This window comes from Simochromis diagramma, unplaced genomic scaffold (genome assembly GCF_900408965.1).
Source record: "Simochromis diagramma unplaced genomic scaffold, fSimDia1.1 OVJJ01000747.1, whole genome shotgun sequence".
Lineage (NCBI taxonomy): Eukaryota > Metazoa > Chordata > Actinopteri > Cichliformes > Cichlidae > Simochromis > Simochromis diagramma.
In genome coordinates this window covers 55957-75598 of record NW_024386897.1, presented here as the reverse complement: position 1 = coordinate 75598, position 19642 = coordinate 55957, and the positions used below count along the sequence as shown (strand labels likewise).

General features: G+C 41.6%; 1 protein-coding gene and 1 long non-coding RNA gene across 2 annotated transcripts; both read left to right on the top strand.

Annotated features, from left to right (window-relative positions):
* The first annotated feature begins 3498 nt into the window (after positions 1–3498).
* On the top strand, positions 3499–15588 carry LOC120735041 (C-type mannose receptor 2-like). The gene is made up of 6 exons (XM_040034206.1): positions 3499–3552; positions 3990–4038; positions 13948–14331; positions 14416–14760; positions 14846–14934; positions 15018–15588. The coding sequence occupies exons 2-6, from the start codon at positions 3990–3992 to the stop codon at positions 15141–15143; spliced, it is 993 nt and encodes a 330-aa protein (XP_039890140.1). The 5' UTR covers positions 3499–3552; the 3' UTR covers positions 15144–15588.
* Positions 4952–11920, top strand: LOC120735042. The gene is made up of 3 exons (XR_005696164.1): positions 4952–6516; positions 8796–8799; positions 11717–11920. It is a non-coding gene; the product is annotated as an uncharacterized LOC120735042 (long non-coding RNA).
* Positions 15589–19642: the final 4054 nt, after the last annotated feature.

Below are 19642 nucleotides of genomic sequence, written 5' to 3'. Positions count from 1 at the left end.
TGGGGAGTAACGGAATACATGTACCGCCGTTACGTATTTAAAATACAAAATATGAGTAACTGTACCGTATTTTCACGACCATAAGGCGCACTGTGCTAAAAGGCGCAGTCTCAGTTATGTGTGCCCTTACTGTATTTAACACACACATAAGGCGCACTGGACCATAGGGCGCATACAGGTACCGTATGCGTATTTAAAAATAAAGCGGGAGCAAACCTGAGTTCGGTACCTTACTCACATTTCTATTGCCGGTAATCGTCATCATCAACAACACACAAGCATACAAGTGTGCGTATTTAAAAATAAAGCAGGAGCAAAACTGAGTTTGGTACTCACATTTTTATTACCAATAATCGTCATCATCAACAACACACAAGCATACAAGTGTGCGTATTTAAAAATAAAGCAGGAGCAAAACAAAACACTCACATTTTTATCATCAATCAAACCCATCGAAGTCCTCATCCTCTGTGTCTGAATTGAACAGCTGCGCTAAATCTCCATCAAACATGCCAGGTTCACTGTCTTCACCGTCAGAGTCACTTTCCGTGCCGTGCAGCTCCTCGGAAACGATGCCGGCTTTTGCGAAAGCTCGAACAACAGTGCCAGCAGACATGTTAGCCCAAGCATCTACAATCCATTGGCAAATTGTGGCGTAACTCGCCCGGCGCTGCCTTCCACTCTTAGTGAAACTGTGGTCTCCACCGGTCATCCATCGCTCCCAGGCCGCTCGCAGCCTTACTTTGAACGGGCGGTTCACACCGATGTCCAGCGGTTGGAGTTCCTTTGTCAGGCCTCCCGGAATGACAGCAAGCTCACAGTTCATTTGCTTCACAAGTTTTTTCACATCAGCTGTGAGATGGGCACGCATAGAGTCACAGATCAACAGCGATGGTGATGCGTGGAAAAAACCACCTGGTCTCCTTACATACACCTCCCTCAGCCAGTCTTTCATCATTTCCTCATCCATCCAGCCCTTTTCATTTGCCTTAACGATGATTTCTGCTGGAAACTTCTCTTTAGGCAAAGTCTTTCGCTTAAAAATCACCATAGGCGGCAGTTTCTGTCCATTAGCATGGCAGCCAAGCACAACAGTAAAAGAAGACTTTTCATACCCCGTTGTGCGTATCGCTACCGTGCTGGTCCCCTTCTTCTCCACAGTGTGACTCACCGGGATGTCAAAAGTGAGCGGGACCTCGTCCATGTTTGTGATGTGGCTGGGCTGGATGTTTTTGTCGCCGATGTGTTTGCTGCAGTAGGAGCGGAAGATGGCCAGCTTTTCTTTATAATCCGCTGGAAGTTGCTGCGCTACCGTAGTCCTGGTCCGGATGGAAAAATGGCACCGTTTCATAAAACGAAAGCACCAAGATGGACCTCCTTGGAAATGTTCAATGTTCATCTCTTCAGCTAGTGAAACTGCTTTTAGCCGAATGGTGACCGTCGAAACGCTTCTCCCGCTCGCTCTTTGCTCGATGATCCACCGCTCGAGTCTTTCCTCCAACTCGAGCCACCTCGCCTTATGTCCGCGGAAACTCAGCTGCGTTTTCTTGACCTGCCGGAGCTTGTTTTCCAGCTTCCTCCATTTGCGAACCATTGATTCGTTAATCTTAAATTCTCTCGCCGCTGCTCGATTTCCATGTTCCTCCGCGTAGCTGATGGCCTTCAGTTTAAACTGTGCTTCGTAAGCGTGTCTCTTTGCCATTTTCAGGGTTGTTAAAACAACGATGTCCTGCATAATGCACATACCTGTTCTTTTATACAGGTATGTGCGATTGTCCCGGTATATACGATCAACGCCCACACTTCACCCTTTAACGTTCTCATGGTGTTCTCTACTACGTCCTCCTTACAACACATAGGGCGCACCGCGCTATAGGGCGCGCCGCACTTTTTGAAGAAAATCTAAGACTTTTAAGTGCGCCTTATGGTCGTGAAAATACGGTATTCCGTTACAGTTACCATTTAAAAAGGTGGTATTCAGAATACAGTTACTTTGTTGAAATAAATGGATTACACTGCGGTACTTTCCTGTTTCATTTTGTCGCGGGTCAGGACTGTTTGGTTTTGTTTGACAGCTACATTCTGTTGTTCCAGGTGGCAGCGTTACGGTTGCCATGGTTACAGGGCGACGCTCTCTCTCTCTCTCTCTGCAACTGTGTGTTTCCTGGGTGAGAGAGCGCCTTTTCGTTGTTGTTGTTGTTGTTGTTGTTGTGCTAAGCTAACAGGCAGAATGCTACAAGCATAGCTCTAAAGAATGTAGCATCATGGGCAGTGTAGTCCGTGTTGCAGGGAGAATGGACTGCCATACACGTTATGGGTCTGTGAGCGCGAGGAGGGAGAAAAAGGGGAGTGGAAAGGTACGAGTTGTCATCGAGCAAAAACGGGAGCTGGAAGCATGTAAATATAATAATAACCACTGCAGCCAAGAAGAGTGCCTGACGAGCCCAGTTGTAAGTAAGCTATTAAGACTCGACTGTACACCGTGTTCGTGTTTTCCTCCGAAAACAATAAGTTCCGTTGGAGCAGTCTTTCAACGCCTCTCTCTGTCTCTCGCAAGAAAAGTTGACCCACACAACAAAGTAAAGCTATTTTTCGGCTATGAGCCGACAGGGACCCCGCCGTATTAGTCAGAGGTCCCTTTACTACAGTTCCGAGGCGCGGACCTTCAGTAATAGTAATAAATCACAGCAATAGTACATTCATGCAGTTGTAAAAAGCATGATAATATATTAAGTAATCCAAAGTATTCAGAATACGTTACTGTCATTGAGTAACGTAACGGAATACGTTACAGAATACATTTTGGGGCATGTAATCTGTATTCTGTAATGGAATACATTTTAAAAGTAACCTTCCCAACACTGCTGATAGTTAATGGATTACAGGGTTCAACAGGGGCTTTGGTGCAGCCATTGCCATAGTCTGATAATGTAACTGCATCCAGTTTACTGACAATGCTAACACAGTGGTAATCTTCTAATGTAGACATTACTATATCTAATACTGTGTAATCAGCCCCTATACTTCAAAGATGACATTTTGTTAAGCCACTAGCACCTTGTTACCATCACCTCTGTTGTCTGTTCCCAGAACCTGCACAAGCTTATTTCCATTTGTTTCATATTCAACTAACTTGATTTTCCTAATGATTTGCATTTTGGTGAGACGGAGTCACCTTTTGGTCACCTTCACATGTTTCGTTAAGCCCTGAGGACTATCGTTTTTTGTTTCAAAGGAACTTTTGTAGGGTCACATGACCCTACAAAGTCAATATATCTATAACATTGTGCATTCCTGCAGAAAAAATAGAAGCAATATTAAAGAGATAAAATAAGATTCACCGTCCTTAGGCCAGGAAAGGTGTCTCATTCTCTACTGTCAGAAAGTAAACTTGTATTTTTGTTTTAAATTCATCAGTTAGGGACACACAAATTCTGCAGGAAGTTCACTCCCTTCAGGTGTCCTAATTTGACAGTAAAATATATGTGAAGAACAAAGAAAAACCTCTTTGAACATCAGCTTCAGTCAGCAGATGAAAAGATAAGTTGTCAGGTAAGTCGTCATTAATCTATCACTCTGATTTAAACATTTTGAAATAGACAGGCTTTGGGTGTCCAATTGTGTCAAGACTATAGATCTACAGATTATAGATTTTAAATATTCAAAAAATATTGCATGTAATTATTGTAGACATGTGCACCAAACTATGTACTAAGAAACCTATTATACGTAGGGTCTACCCTACAATATAAAGCTACAATGTTTCAGTAAAGAGTGACTTGTACTTCTGGCCCGTTAAGCAACGGTTTAACACATTTCACTGCAAACTATAAAAGGAATCTGGATTTAAATAGAACATAGACTAAATACTTTTTTGCCCCACTGTACATTACCTTGTTTTACTGGAGGTAATGAATCTTAAATGACAAGAATGGGTGATAATAATTAATGGTACAATAATAATCATGATGACTATATCTGTTGTACAGATGCCCAGAATGGAAGAAACCTGTTTACTGCTCATCCTGCTGCTCTCAGGTCAGTAATATTAATATTTTAAACATTTGAATTATAACCCATGATCATAATGGGGAAAAAAACTGATGTTATTTGGGTAATCAGATTACATGTTAATTTTTTAAAATTAGATATTTATTAACACATCTAACACACAGACCGCAATACCTGCATTCATTGTAAATATAAGTTTTTTATTTTTTTCACATTTATATCTTTGATTTATTGAAAATCTTTGCAGTTTTTTCTGTAATATTAAATCTAACAAACTTCATCCTTCGGCTGCATCATTAGGGATCAATATGTTTCTTTTTCTAGTTGTTTTTCTCCTCATTCTAATTATTACTGATATTAACCGCATCGCGAGGTATTGCTAGTGCTGGTCCCAAGCCCAGATTAAAGGGGAGAGTTGTATCAGGAAGCCACTGTGGTTGCCGTCAATCTCTAAAATGAAAAGACGTTTGAAGTCTGAGTACTCCAATACAGGAGCAGATACCAACTTTAACTTTAGGACCTCAAAACTCTCTTCATGCTCGCATGTCCAGGGAGTGCTCACGACCTCTCCTGATCCCCACTTTGACCTACTTGCCAGCCAAGTAAGCCATCAATTTATGTAGGGGAACAGCCAACATGGCAAACCGCCGTACAAAGTGCTCGTAGTAACAAAACTATAGTCATTCTGCAGCTAAAGGAATACAGATACGAGTAGTATTTGACTGGCACCTGGCTATGCCCCCCACACCCCCATCAGCGACCTCCAGAACTGGCACCTTTTGCACGTACGAGCATGCGCACATGTACGCTCATGCACGCGTGTTCACTCATCCGAAAAAGTAGCACCTTCGACCAGCCGCCCCACGGCGCACACTCTGTCTCCTCCTTAGTGGGGGGCGCATTTTAATTAGATTTATCTGTTTTATAAAGTGATGTTTTCAGTGTGAATTCATACAAACAGGAATTACTTTTGTAAATGCAGGATCAAATTTTTTAATGGTGCTCTTTAGCCATTGATCTGAAAGACAACTGTTTGTGTTAGAAGCAGCTTCGCTGGATTTGTTTTTAACTTGGTGAAACATAGTGTGAACCTTTTTTTTAAATTCAGTATTTTTACAGGTTTTCACTGTGTCGTCTTTCTGGAAAATGTAGGCCAACTTGTGAAATGAGAGCGTGCCCCGCTCTTCAGAACTGTTAGCTTTGCTCCTTTCATGTGTCCTCTGTTGATAAAACTGATTTTTTATGGATCTTAATGTTTAGAGACAATAGCGAGGTACTGACCTGTGTGTCTCTTTAAACTGTAGATGTTTAATTCTAAGGCTACATATTATTTATCTCGCACAGAGTTTGTTTGGCTATAAAGGCTCAGGAACTTTCCAAAATGATGTAGAGGCGGCTTTAGATTGATCAATTTATTACAATTTCAGTTTCTGGGAAGTTTTCAGCTTTCTCTCCTGTGGCTATGAACAGTATGGCTGGTGCAAGTTTTTTTTGTTTACTTGTGAAAATGAACGTGCTTGTGGACAATTCGTGTTGAAGCCCTTTCTTTAATTGTTATTTCTCTGGGAGCAGTGAAGACACAAACTAGGACTTACAACTTTTGCCGTGCCCCAGGGGACAGTGCGAGGTTGTGCTGCAGATCCCAGCATGCTTATTCAAACCGCGCTTAAAACGTGACGTGTGTGTGTGCATGTGTGAGTGAGATGCTGCATGTGCTACTATGTGAGTGTGTGCTTGCAGAAGGAAGGTCATGGCAGGAGCTTTTTTTGAATGCATTTCCAATCAGCTTTTCTTTTACAAGAAGTGTAGTTCATATATCGAAATAAATGTATTTGTCACAGTTTGCCGAGGCAAACTGCGTGGAGTTTGAAGAGTGGACCCAGGTGCAGACATTCTAAAACTCAAACTTAATGAGCTGTTTATTAAGGCAGACAGAACAGTACAAAACAAAAGGGCAAAAACAATGCAACCTAAGCAATAACCTAAACTGGGTAAACTAGAAAGGAAGCACGAACTACGAAAAACCCTGGCAAACAGAAAAACAAACAAAACTCTAAACATTAGTGATGGCCCGCTTGAAGCTGAAGCTCCGGTGCGTGCGTCAAAAAAATCAACACACTGCTTCAGAAGCACTGTGTCGAAGCTTGATTCATTTGGCCAGAGTCACGTGATCAGTGACGTCCGAAGGTTCATTTAGAGCCTTACTGCTTCGGTGTCTGATTCAATGGTTTATAAGGAAGCGAATCATTCGTGGGATTTGTGGAGCGTTTTGATGGTGACAGATAGCGAACCACTGATATTTCTACTGAGAGATTTGGAGCCAGCAGGAATAGGGGGGGGGGGGGGGGGGGTTCTGTTGTGTGGGAGAATTTTGAGTTGATCGTTGTCAATCGGGTGGGTTTTCCAGCTTTGTGTTCTGGCCGTTTGCTTTTGTTTTGTGCTTGTTTATTATATCTGAAAACGGGAAGAAGGTAAAATATCAAAAATCTGCTTCCATAATATACAGTGGGGCAAAAAAGTATTTAGTCAGCCACCGATTGTGCAAGTTCCCCCACCTAAAATGATGACAGAGGTCAGTAATTTGCACCAGAGGTACACTTCAACTGTGAGAGACAGAATGTGAAAAAAAAATCCATGAATCCACATGGTAGGATTTGTAAAGAATTTATTCGTAAATCAGGGTGGACAATAAGTATTTGGTCAATAACAAAAATACAACTCAATACTTTGTAACATAACCTTTGTTGGCAATAACAGAGGTCAAATGTTTACTATAGGTCTTTACCAGGTTTGCACACACAGTAGCTGGTATTTTGGCCCATTCCTCCATGCAGATCTTCTCGAGAGCAGTGATGTTTTGGGGCTGTCGCCGAGCAACACGGACTTTCAACTCCCGCCACAGATTTTCTATGGGGTTGAGGTCTGGAGACTGGCTAGGCCACTCCAGGACTTTCAAATGCTTCTTACGGAGCCACTCCTTTGTTGCCCGGGCGGTGTGTTTTGGATCATTGTCATGTTGGAAGACCCAGCCTCGTTTCATCTTCAAAGTTCTCACTGATGGAAGGAGGTTTTGGCTCAAAATCTCACGATACATGGCCCCATTCATTCTGTCCTTAACACGGATCAGTCGTCCTGTCCCCTTGGCAGAAAAACAGCCCCATAGCATGATGCAAAGATATAACAACCTCCCCACCAGTTAGAGAGCCCACTAGTTGAAATTTATTTTCCTAATGACTAAGTGAATAACTTTCTGTCTGATTAAAAATTTGATTACCTTCACATCATTTAGAAAGGGTGATTTTTTTAGGACACTAAAGCCTAACATTCGCTGGCATAATGTTAGCTTATAAACAGCTGTTGTTGTTTAGACACCTTGTTGTCAACTATCCAGAGATAAGAGAGTCTAATCTCCCTTTTGTTCTGTCCCTCTCCCCTCACCTCCCACCAGCTGCTTTAGATGGCTGCCCTTCCTTAGCCCAGTTCCCTCTGAGATTTTCTGATGATGAGTTTTTCCTTCCCCTTGTCACCAAGTGCTTGGGGGTGTAAGAATATTGGGGTTTTCTCTGTATTAATGCAGGGTCACTATGTTATAAAGTAAAATTAAATGGAATAGTAATTGTACCAATATCTGGAAAAAATCAACATGTTTACGCACATTTTCATGTGTTAGAGCCTTGACACCAGGAGATTAGGAATGAGAATTCCCGTTTCTTTCAGATTACGCAAGAATCTGGAAAATTCTAACTCTATTGGTGTATAGAAGATTGCATAATAATGGGTTTCTATTAAGCATGTCTTTAAGGCATGTTTCTATCCATAAAGAAGGATTCTGGTGTTGGATAGAAGCCTAGTCGGGGGTTTACCATCAAATGGGCAAGGGGCGATCGTGGCTCAAGAGTTGGGTGGTCGCCTTGTAAAGCGCTTTGGGGTCCTTAGGGACTAGTAAAGCGCTATACAAGTACAGGCCATTTACCACTTACCATTAAAAATGTCTCTTATTTCTAACTTGCTACATATGGACACTTATTAAAAAGACCCTTAGCATTACCTTCACATTTCATGGTGTAGTTGCACAACCTAAACCTAAACCGCAATCTTTACCTAATTAAGTTGGGCCCTGAAAAGCTTTTGGTTTTATTGCTAGGACGTTTTCAGCACCTAAGGTTTAATTTGGAGATGAATGCATAAAGGTACAGCATTCGTGCACAAATATACTGATACTTTGTTGTAAGTGCACAGATATTACACAAAGCTACAGTTCACAATAAACACAAAGGTAATGTGGACAGAGCACAGCCTACAGAAAATTCAAGCTCAGGCATTTTACAGTGGCAACAGGTCACATCAAAGGTTGCACAGCACAACTGACCATTTAGCTAAGAAAGGAAGCAAGGGAATTCTGACCAACTTAATAACCTGTCCCCATGGTATTTGTTGCTCTCTGTTGGGCATATGGCCCTCTTAAAGCAATCTGGTGTTCCTGACTCCCTGGGAGGCTAAATTCATATGTAACTGCCTGACAGACTGCCCCTGTATGGCTTTACTTCCTGTTAGGCATCTGGTACTGCCTGGCAGCCACCTTCTAGATCTTGGCTTGCTGAGAGGGCTTAACATGGCATTATTGCTGCCCAACAGACTGTAGTATCACTTTGTACCTAAGGCCTTTAAGGCATCAATTAAAAAAAAAAAAAAAAAAAAAGGCAGCCCAGAAGCCAGATTCCATGCTCTAGAAGTCTTTGCCAAAAAAAGCTTTGGCAGATTATTTCTATAGTGCATGCCCTTAGTATTGTAGGTATTGATGCCACAATGCCTCTTGGGAAAAATCTGTTTGTATTAAATATTCAAGAAGAGTTATTTTAAAGCCATCATTAAAAAATGAGTAACAGCAATTTTACTGGATAGCAACTATACTTTTTATTTCCCTTCAAATGTGGAGCGGTCTAAGGTTCATATGACAGCAGATGGAGGCGGGTTGAATAATAAAATGCAAACTACCCAAAGCATCAAGCAGTTCCACCACCCACAATTTCCTTGACAAAATGCATGATTGAGAATGCTCAGTCTCTCTCAGACAGGGTGACCTATACAAGCACTGTTAGCAATCACACTGCCTTGGACTGCCCTTGATTAAAATTTTAATGAGGAGTACAGGTAGCTGTCCAGCTAATGGTACTCATCACTTATGATTGGCTAATTGGGGAAAGGATGGAACCAAATGTGGATAGAGAATAAGAAACTGTCAGCAAGACTGCTCAAGTAACCCCGTGGACAGCTTTTGCAGACCATGTGAATGAATTGGCTCTGGCAGTGTTGTTACAATAACCAAAATTCAATAATAGATTGTATAAACATTTCAGATAGTTTCAAAGGCGTTCTGCCAGCTGGAATTCAACATCACTTCCCCGAAGGCGCACATGAACCAGCAGACTTGAAAGGAAGAGGATTTGGAATAGAAAAAGCTCCAGTCTGGCTCCTCAAGGTGGACTGCAGGCATCAGAGCAAATTTTTAAAGCAGTCAGAAACTGGAAACATGGCAACAGCATCAAACAGTCCACCACGTCTTAAACCAAATCCCAATCCACCTGAGCCAATAGACAAAAGTGATGCCGGGAGGAAGAGAGTGGGACTTTTTTCTTTCTCCCCATTTACAGAGCTGACAAAGATGGATGTCCAAACAGCATATCAAAACCCAAAGTTGCACTTCAGCTGTCAGAAGCAGTAGACTCACAGCTTGGTTCATGCTATTCTTCACTTGCTTCCTGCGGTATTGCACAGTGGTGTTCTGTAAAGTAGATTATTTCTTTTATTAAATCAGTTTGTTAGTGAAACCTTTCAAAGAAAAACTTTTAGACCGCGAGAATTTACAAGTTCATCTAAAGGGAGATTCTAGCCAACTCTCAAAAGAATCCCCCTTCATTTGGTAGCTTCCATCAAAGAAGGGGAACCTGAATGATTTAAATTAACCCAGGTTATATGGTTTAAGCAATGCATCAAATGGGATTATGTGGCACTCTTGAGATGGATTTGTGCGAACGTGTGTGTCTGCTTGAAAGAATACGGCACTCTCAGCAGCCAGATGTCTGCAGAGCAATCCCTCTGCACAATTACCTCCGGACATCTGGGACCTATAAACACAGCGAGCGAGCTCCAGCTCTCGTTTTCTTTAGTCCCGTATTGTCTCTTCATCATTGTCCTCGCTCCCAAGTCTGTTCCTTTCTCCCTCTTTGTGTAGCTTTGTCTTGTCTCATATTGTACAAACAGTCCTGTTTTCAGTTTCCTCTTCCTCTTTTTCCACCCCCCTCCTCCCCCCACCTAACCCCGTATGCATATATTTATTTCTCTATTCCTTCTTGTACAGCTCCCATGCCTGAACACATGCATTTTTCTGTCTCCCTCCGTGTTCTACCACCCCTGCATCTGCACATACATATACAATTCTGCTGTTTTTCTCTCTCCCAGCTGGTAACCACCTTGTCGCCTCCCTGTCATCATCTTTTGCTGTCACTCCTTTTGACTCTTGTCAAAATATCATCCCTTCCCAAAGCACTGACAGCAGAAGAACCTATTTGCTATTCAAATAAGGTCTCACCTGGTGCACGTATGGAGAGTCTGCTGCATAAATCATCATGCAAATTGTTGTGTACAGTGTGAACTGTGTTCCATAAGCATGTAATCCATTATTTTAAAAGAGAAAAAAAAAAGAGAAAAGAGAAAAAAAAAAAAAAAAAAAAAAAAAAAACAGCCCCATAGCATGATGTTTCCACCCCCATGCTTCACAGTAGGTATGGTGTTCTTGGGATGCAACTCAGTATTCTTCTTCCTCCAAACACGACAAGTTGAGTTTATACCAAAAAGTTCTACTTTGGTTTCATCTGACCACATGACATTCTCCCAATCCTCTGCTGTATCATCCATGTGCTCTCTGGCAAACTTCAGACGGGCCTGGACATGCACTGGCTTCAGCAGCGGAACACGTCTGGCACTGCGGGATTTGATTCCCTGCCGTTGTAGTGTGTTACTGATGGTGACCTTTGTTACTTTGGTCCCAGCTCTCTGCAGGTCATTCACCAGGTCCCCCCGTGTGGTTCTGGGATCTTTGCTCACCGTTCTCATGATCATTTTGACCCCACGGGATGAGATCTTGCGTGGAGCCCCAGATCGAGGGAGATTATCAGTGGTCTTGTATGTCTTCCATTTTCTGATGATTGCTCCCACAGTTGATTTTTTCACACCAAGCTGCTTGCCTATTGTAGATTCACTCTTCCCAGTCTGGTGCAGGTCTACAATACTTTTCCTGGTGTCCTTCGAAAGCTCTTTGGTCTTGGCCATGGCGGAGTTTGGAGTCTGACTGTTTGAGGCTGTGGACAGGTGTCTTTTATACAGATGATGAGTTCAAACAAGTGCCATTCATACAGGTAACGAGTGGGGGACAGAAAAGCTTCTTACAGAAGACGTTACAGGTCTGTGAGAGCCAGAGATTTTCCTTGTTTGAGGTGACCAAATACTTATTTTCCACCCTGATTTACGAATAAATTCTTTACAAATCCTACCATGTGGATTCATGGATTTTTTTTTTCACATTCTGTCTCTCACAGTTGAAGTGTACCTCTGGTGCAAATTACTGACCTCTGTCATCATTTTAAGTGGGGGAACTTGCACAATCGGTGGCTGACTAAATACTTTTTTGCCCCACTGTACATGATAGATTAAATAACTTTAGAAAAACTTCCACTTGACTCCTTACATGTAATGTTGTAAAAATATATATTTTATTGTGTAATTAATCTGAAAATGTTAGTCCGCCAAATGTGCAGCAATTTCATTTATTTATCCTCTTCAGCTGATAGTTGGTGGGGCCCAGGTAGACTGTATAACTGCATCTCTACCAGTTTCTCTGCACTTCAGCCTCTTATGTGCCATGTGAAGGGATTTCCCTTAAGGCAGGAGAAATTATCTCCACGAAAAGGAAGGCAAGACCTCACAGCAGAAGCATACTCCATAATGTGTTTTACATTATTATATGTATATATATATGTAACGTGGTATTTTTCAATTATTGTATTTACCAACATCAAGAAGTAACAAGCAAAGAAAGACCACACCATGGTGCATGTTTAAACAAGGAGAGTTTACTGGTCAAAACTATTTATTAAACAAATAAAACACATTTTCTTAACCACCAAAAAATACACGTTCAAAGCAACACAACGGCGGCCCAATATCAGACAGAACTCCACTCTGTGGAGTGAGCAATCATAATGAAGCAGTTGGTTTTATTTTGTGGATTCAAGCTGCTCTTCATATTTTTGGCCACCAGATGTCACCAGAGAGGACTGTGTTGAAAAGCTTCGAGTAATGAACCGTTTTTCAATACAAGCTTCAGAAAGCTTCATTTGGCCATCACTAATAAATACACACAGGAGGCTAATGAGAGAAGTGGGAACACATGGGGGACAGCTGACACACATGAACATAACGACGTCACAGTGGAAGAGTAAAACTAAACACGATGAACACAGGAACACCAGACCTCTTCAAAATAAAACAGGAAACATAAGACGCAGACATGACAACCTGAACTAGACAACGTAAGACACAGACATGAAACACATGAAGTGCAAGGGACACTTAACATGGGTGGAAGACACAAGGGGAATCTAATAACAAAGAACTATAACAAACTAGGCATAATAAAAAATGAACTTAGAAAACCTGAAGGGCTTAAACATAAACTAAAACTCAAAACGCTGGATCAAAAGACCCAGGATCGTGACAGTATTCTTTTCGATACTCTATAAATATGAAACTTTTGAGTTCATGCACATTGTGAAACAAGAACCTAATGTTTTTAATAGATGACTCACAACACTAAACTCTAATTTCAGTGGTTTATTTTAGGTTTAAAGAATATAGCATCTGGTAAGACGATGAGTTTTACTTCTCACTGTCCGTGTTATGTTGTAGTATCCATTTATCATATATGCTACTTTCTTCTGTTGACTGTAAAATGTTTCATTGTATTCATGAAATAAATCAGAATTTCACTGTCTGCATCTTTTACTGTTTTGCTGCTTTTGTTCACTCCAAGTTTGACAAAACCCACAGACTTCCAGAGTTAACTCACTAGCAACGTGGAGCAGTCTCAGTGTATTTAGCTGCTTTTTTCCCTAAACACAATCAGCTGACTGAGAGAAATGCCTGTAGTCCTCACTTTGGTCATTGTGAACGTTGATTTGTTCCATAGACACTGTATACTAGTGCTTCCTACACTTAATCCAACACAATGTTCTATTTAAATCCAGATTCCTTTTATAGTTTGCAGTGAAATGTGTTAAACCGTTGCTTAATGGGCCAGAAGTACAAGTCACTCTTTACTGAAACATTGTAGCTTTATATTGTAGGGTAGACCCTACAATAATACTGTACATTGTAACAAATTTGTGACAAGAACCCAACAATCATATGACTCTCTATGAATGAGCAAGCAATTTGGCAACAGTAGGGGTTGGAAAACTAAATTTTTTAACTCCAACAGAACCAGGATCAGGGAGAGGCGGCCATCTTTCAAGGAAAGTAAAGGTTGAAACCTAATCTTGAAAGTAGAGATAGTGTCTGTCTCCTGAATCCAAACTGAAAGCTGGTTCCACAGAAGAGGGGCCTGAAAGCTGAAGGCTCTGCCTCCCATTCATCATCTATCCCCAATATAAACTACATGTTTTTACCTCTTTCATCTGCTTGTGTGGCGTAAGCCCTGGTGATAAACACAGCACAGAACTGTCTTTTATGTTTGTAAGTTACTTTGTAACTTCCCACCTCTGGTTAGTCTCCATATAATATGACTATTTAAATGGTTGTAATTTTTATTTTTGTAAATTTGTCTTTTTCAGTGATTCGCCCAGTTTCCACTATAAAAAACCTTTGTTTTATTTCTCTCAGGAGGACTTTCCACTCTTCCTCCCCACTCCAGAGAATATCACTTTGTGAACCAGCAGATGACCTGGACTGAAGCTCAGAGTTACTGCAGAGAACATTTCACTGACTTGGTCACCATCTACAACAGCAACATCAACCAACTGCTTCTCTCAATTTCACCAAAGACCAATACTTGGGCTTGGATGGGGCTCTATGATGATCCTTCCAGCTGGAAGTGGTCCATGGAGGGAAAACTTTTCTATGTTGGCAGCACACATGAATTTATGATCTGGGCTAACGGCCAACCAGACTGTGCAAATGCAAAGGAATACTGTGTGGCTCTTCAGGGACAAACACAGATGGATGATAGACCCTGTGGTGATTCTTACCCTTTCCTGTGTTACAATGGTAGGAAAAAAGATTTGTTGCCCTTGATATCCCTACAATTTTATGAGATTCAGAATGTGTGTTTCAATTCATCCTTTTTCGCAGCCAAAAACACAAGTTACATCTTAGTGAAGGAGAGCCGCTCCTGGTCAGCGGCTCAGTCGTACTGCAGGACATACCACACAGACCTGACCAGTATAAGAAGCAATGAGGAGAAATCCAACATCACGCTCACTTTGAATGGATCAGGGGTTCAGTATGTGTGGATTGGCCTCTACAGGGATCCCTGGGCCTTCTGGTCTGACAACACAACCTCCACATTCACTAACTGGGCGCCTTTTGAGCCTACTAACTATTATCACACTGAGTACTGTGGAGCATTTTATTTAAAGACGGGGACATGGGAAGATGGCCCCTGCACCACCAGATTCAGTTTTTTCTGTTTCACAGGTGAGGTCCAGAATGCAAACACTGTAAGATCCTGTCATCATGTAAAACACTAATGTTTGTGTTGTTATATGTGGTTCATTTGTAGCAGTGACAAAGCAAACAGTGGTGAAAATGAAGCTTCAGTCAGAGGCAGACATGCACAGCACAGAGATCCAGCAGCAGGTTTCACAGCAGGTCAGCAGTTCAGTCACCAACACAAACTTGACACAAGTTCAAACTATGCTTCATGTTTTTCATCATCTGCACATTTTGTCCAGCTGTCAGGCCTCATGCTGTCAGAAGGACTGACAGACTTCAGGATTCGTTGGAGGAAAGTCCAGAGTTACCGTGACGACCAGTCAAAGAAGCAGGATGTGGACGGTGACTGCAAAACTGAAGTCTGACTGGACTGAACCACTTCATGTGTGAAGTTAATAACATGCTGTGCTGAGCTGTCTCATCCTTTAAATCTTTCAATATTTCAGAGTGTAAAGTTCCACCTACAGCTCATTTGTTCAGCTGCAGTTGTAGTTTGGTAGAAATTCTTTAATCAGAGGTCCACTCACTAGTTTTCCTGACAGGCTCTAGTCTCTTGTTTTTGTTCTGCAGTGTCTCTTTTAAAAGCTTTGACACTGTCCTTCTGCTTTTGCTTTGATTGTTGATAACTATAAAAATATCAGCCATAAATAGGTCCATGAGAGCCCCAAACCTTACCTGATTTCAAATTTGATCAGGATATCAGCTGTAATGCATTCTGGCTGTTCTCGTATCTGTAAAGTTAACTTCAATTTAACTTTAGTGGCTGGGAGCCAAATCTAGCTTGGTCATAGTTATTGTTATGATATTAGTTTTAGCCTTTTACTTACTTTTTTTTTTTTTTTTGTGTCCCGTTTGGATCTTTAGCCATCAGAATTGTTGTCTTAAGGCCAAGAAAGATGCCAAGCGGATTTATTTTACCAAGTGGATCATCATGGCCATATTGGTCCATTTGATTGACCTTTATTATAATTATGAATTTATTTTATTTTCAGTTGCTACAAACGGGACAGACATGACTGGAGGATAGGACAGGGAGAAAGAATGAAAGAAAGAGAGGGAGAGAAAGAAAACCAAAGGGGAGAAGAGACGGTGAGAAGGGGGGGAAGAAAGAGAAAAAAAAAAAAAAAAAAAAGAACAAAACTCCTGGGTCACCTGTATGGAGAAAAAAAACAGAAGAGAAAGCAAACAACAAAGAGCAACATAATAAATAAAAAAAACGGCACCATCACAATAAACTAGCTAGCAGTAGATATCAGTAGATAGTAAATAATAAACGATATTGTGCAGCACACAAGATAGACAGCGCACAATGTGCTTTGAGGCAGCAGCCAAGAAAGCTGTAGTCCGCGTCTGTGAATACCCGTGTGTACACTTGTGTGCATACCTGTGTGGATCAGCATGCTTGCATTCCAAAGGTTTCTCCATGTAACGATCTGCTAGGGAGTGTGGGGGGGCCACAGCCCCGTCCTCCAGGGCATGAAGCAGGTATGGAGGAGATCAAAACTCCAGACATCCAGAGGCCCCCAGAACACAAGAGACCAAGGAGGACCAACAGAGGGGCAGCCGCGCCACTGTCCCAGTAAGAGCTGAGGAGAGTCCCAGGTGAGGGCTCACTCAGCAGCCGCGGAGCAGAAGCCAGGGGGAGTTGCAGTGACGCGCCAGTGAGCTCCGCCGGCAGCCAGCCGTGCCTGAGTGACCGAGCCCCAGGCCGAGAGGCCGGGGGCACCCCACCTCCGAAGTGGCCCGAGCGAGCCCCAGGCTCCAGGCCCCGATAAGCGGCCGCCAAGGAGTGAGCCGGTGTGTACCCAGACGCCCACCCCCAGACACAAAGAACCACCAACACACCGACGCCTGAGGGAGTCCGCCACTGGCAGGGGAAGTGGTGGTGGGTGGAGATAGGCCTCCAAACCTTGGAGGGCCTGAGATGTCCCCAGAGAGCTGGCGTCTGATACCGAACCTGACATATAGACACAGACATACAGGCACACACAGACACAAACATCCATTCCCACCCTCATGCTCTCATATGCACTTACTCCACACTCAACCGACGTGGAGACAGACATAAAGAGACGCTGTACACACGGCCTTTTACTTACTTTTTCCTATGTGTAGTGGAAACAGGAAGGTTGATCACCACACATGATACGAAACCTGACTATTTGGAAGTAAGTCATACATTAGTGATGTGAATATTCTATAATTATAATCAATGATAGTAAAATGTCCAATCCCAATGTTCCCAAGAAGTACCTACAGTTTGTCATACTATGATTTTAACCACAGGTTAAACGGGGCACCAATTCCAGCACAAGAAAAAAAAAAAAAATAGGCATGTAGGTAAGCAGATTTGGGATTGGGCTGTAGGAAAATAATCTGTAAACATTATATAAAAATGTATTACTGTACCTCAAAGATAATCAATAAAATTAGAGTATCTACTGTTTTATGTTTTGTTTTGTTGTTTTGTCTTCAAAGTAAATGTTTTCATCTTATACTGCAGTTAACATGACAGAAAAGCTTTTATTGTTGCACTTTGAGAGTGAAAATGCACAATACTAACTTACTCACATACAGCTGTTCACATGTCCAGCTGTGAGGTGTTTGAGGGACGGTTCATTCAAAGACAAAATATATGTGAGAAATTCCTGATCTGTCCACAACCTCTCCAACAAACAGGAACGAGTAGGCAGAGATGATACAAACACATCTTTTTAAAAATCATGTAATGCTCTAAATCAACTTACCTCAAAATGTATAAAGCATATAAACGTCTACAGCAATATTATGCAACAAACACAGCAGTACTATCAATCCAAAATACTCCATGTCTCATATAACTGAAGAAAAAAATGGCATTTACTTCCAGGTACATTCTGGTGCTGATACTTCAGGTTTTTGCCCTTTATACCTCTTCCTTGAAGGGCATGAGTCGTAATACACGGTCCAGCTGTGTGTAAATTGTGCTTCATTTGTATAGTTTACGCACTCGGCCAGCGGTGGAACTGTTGCTGCAGCTGTTGGTGCTGATGTCAGAAGGAAGAGGATCTATCTATTTAACATTCAACGTGGTGTGAGTAAGACTAAAAACACACCCTCACATAATAAAAGTATTTCTGCTGCTTGTGGTATTTTTGTTAGTATATTGCCAGGGAAGCGTGGCTCAAAAGTAATGAGTAAATAAGTGCTAGCAGGATATTGTATGGAATGAGAGGAACTAAATGTAAGGCAGAATTCAGTTTAAAAAAAAGCGAGCTATTTATTTCAGGCTGGTGAAAGTCATTAACAACAAAGTCCAAAAAGGTGAGCAAAGAGAAGACCAATAAAGCATGAGGGAAAAGAGAAACACTTGGAATAAACCAAGAATACTTCTAAGACGCTTAAGCCAAATGCATCATTTGCACAGTGTACTGCCAGCTACACTTCCTCATTTTAGGTTCTCTATATATAAAAGAAGTTCAGACGTTGTGGAGCTTTAACCTCAGCTGACGAAAACTAAGAATGCACTTTAAACTGTCGAAGAAAAGGCAACAGTTCAATCGGACTAAATTAGAACTTGTGATTTTTGATTACGTTGAACCCTAAAATGTATCTTCCTTGTCATGTCGTATTATGTTGTAATTTCATTGGCTGTCAGAAACTGCTACACGTACATGATCCTCTGTTGGTTGAGTCTAAGGCTATGTTCACACTGCAGGCGAAAGCGCATCAAATCCGATTTTTTTTGACCCTGTGCGACCCATATCCGATCATGGTATGACAGTGTGAATGGCACAAATCCGATATTTTCAAATCCGATCTGGGTCACTTTCGTATGTGGTACTGAATACGATACATATCTGATGTTTTAGAAAGCGACTGCTGTTTGATGGTCATGTTGCATTAAATCCGCCTTTTACGTCACTGACACAAGACAGACGCCAATTATCAGCTTTGACAAGATGTAGTGTATACTGTTATTGATGCATCTCGGCTCTTTCTTTATACTTGCACAAAAAAACGTTGACTTCCTGGTTCTTTTAGATTTGTGTATATCTAAATTCTGTTTCATTTGTTGTGCCGTAAACTTAACCAATCTGATCTATTGCAGCCATCGCCTCTCTTACCCCTGTGTTACATATTCACATAATCTTGTGAATATGTAGGTGGCTAATGTTTAACTTGGACGTTTCACTTATTTTTTTGTTTTTGTTTTTTTTGTATGTTATTTTTAAGAGGACCTGTTTTTGTTGTTGTTCTCTTTGTTTTTAGCCAGCAATATTTGATCGACATTTTATTTGGTCACTAAACTGCCAATTCAATTCAATTTATTTCTAAAGCACCAAATCACAACAACAGTCACTTCAAGGTGCTTTATATTGTAAGGTAGACACTACAATAATACATACAGAGAAAAACCCAACAATCATATGACCCCCTATGAGCAGCACTTTGGCAACAGTGGGAAGGAAAAACTCCCTTTTAACAGGAAGAAACCTCCAGCAGCTCAGGGAGGGGCGGGGCCATCTGCTGCAGATGCAAAGACAAACAAGAAGCTCAGCTTCTAAACAACATCACCTTGAAGGCTCAACTTCTTCCTGGTGGTTAATGTGAAAGAGAAATATTTCTATTTTTTCATCACGATGTCAATTAGACCTGTTTGTCATCTGCAGGTTCACCAGGAGGACAGAGCGAGCACAGAGGAGGTCATACTAAATCTGCTGCACTATTACTTTTTCTTGTGCTGCTTGTTGTTGTCACTGCTGCTGCTGGTGGTTTTTTAATCTACAGAAACTGTAAAGGAGAACGGAGTAAGCCTCCTGCCAAGCAAGGACACAAACTGTCCTACATGTCTCCTCATTCAGATGTCAGCACCTCCATCAGT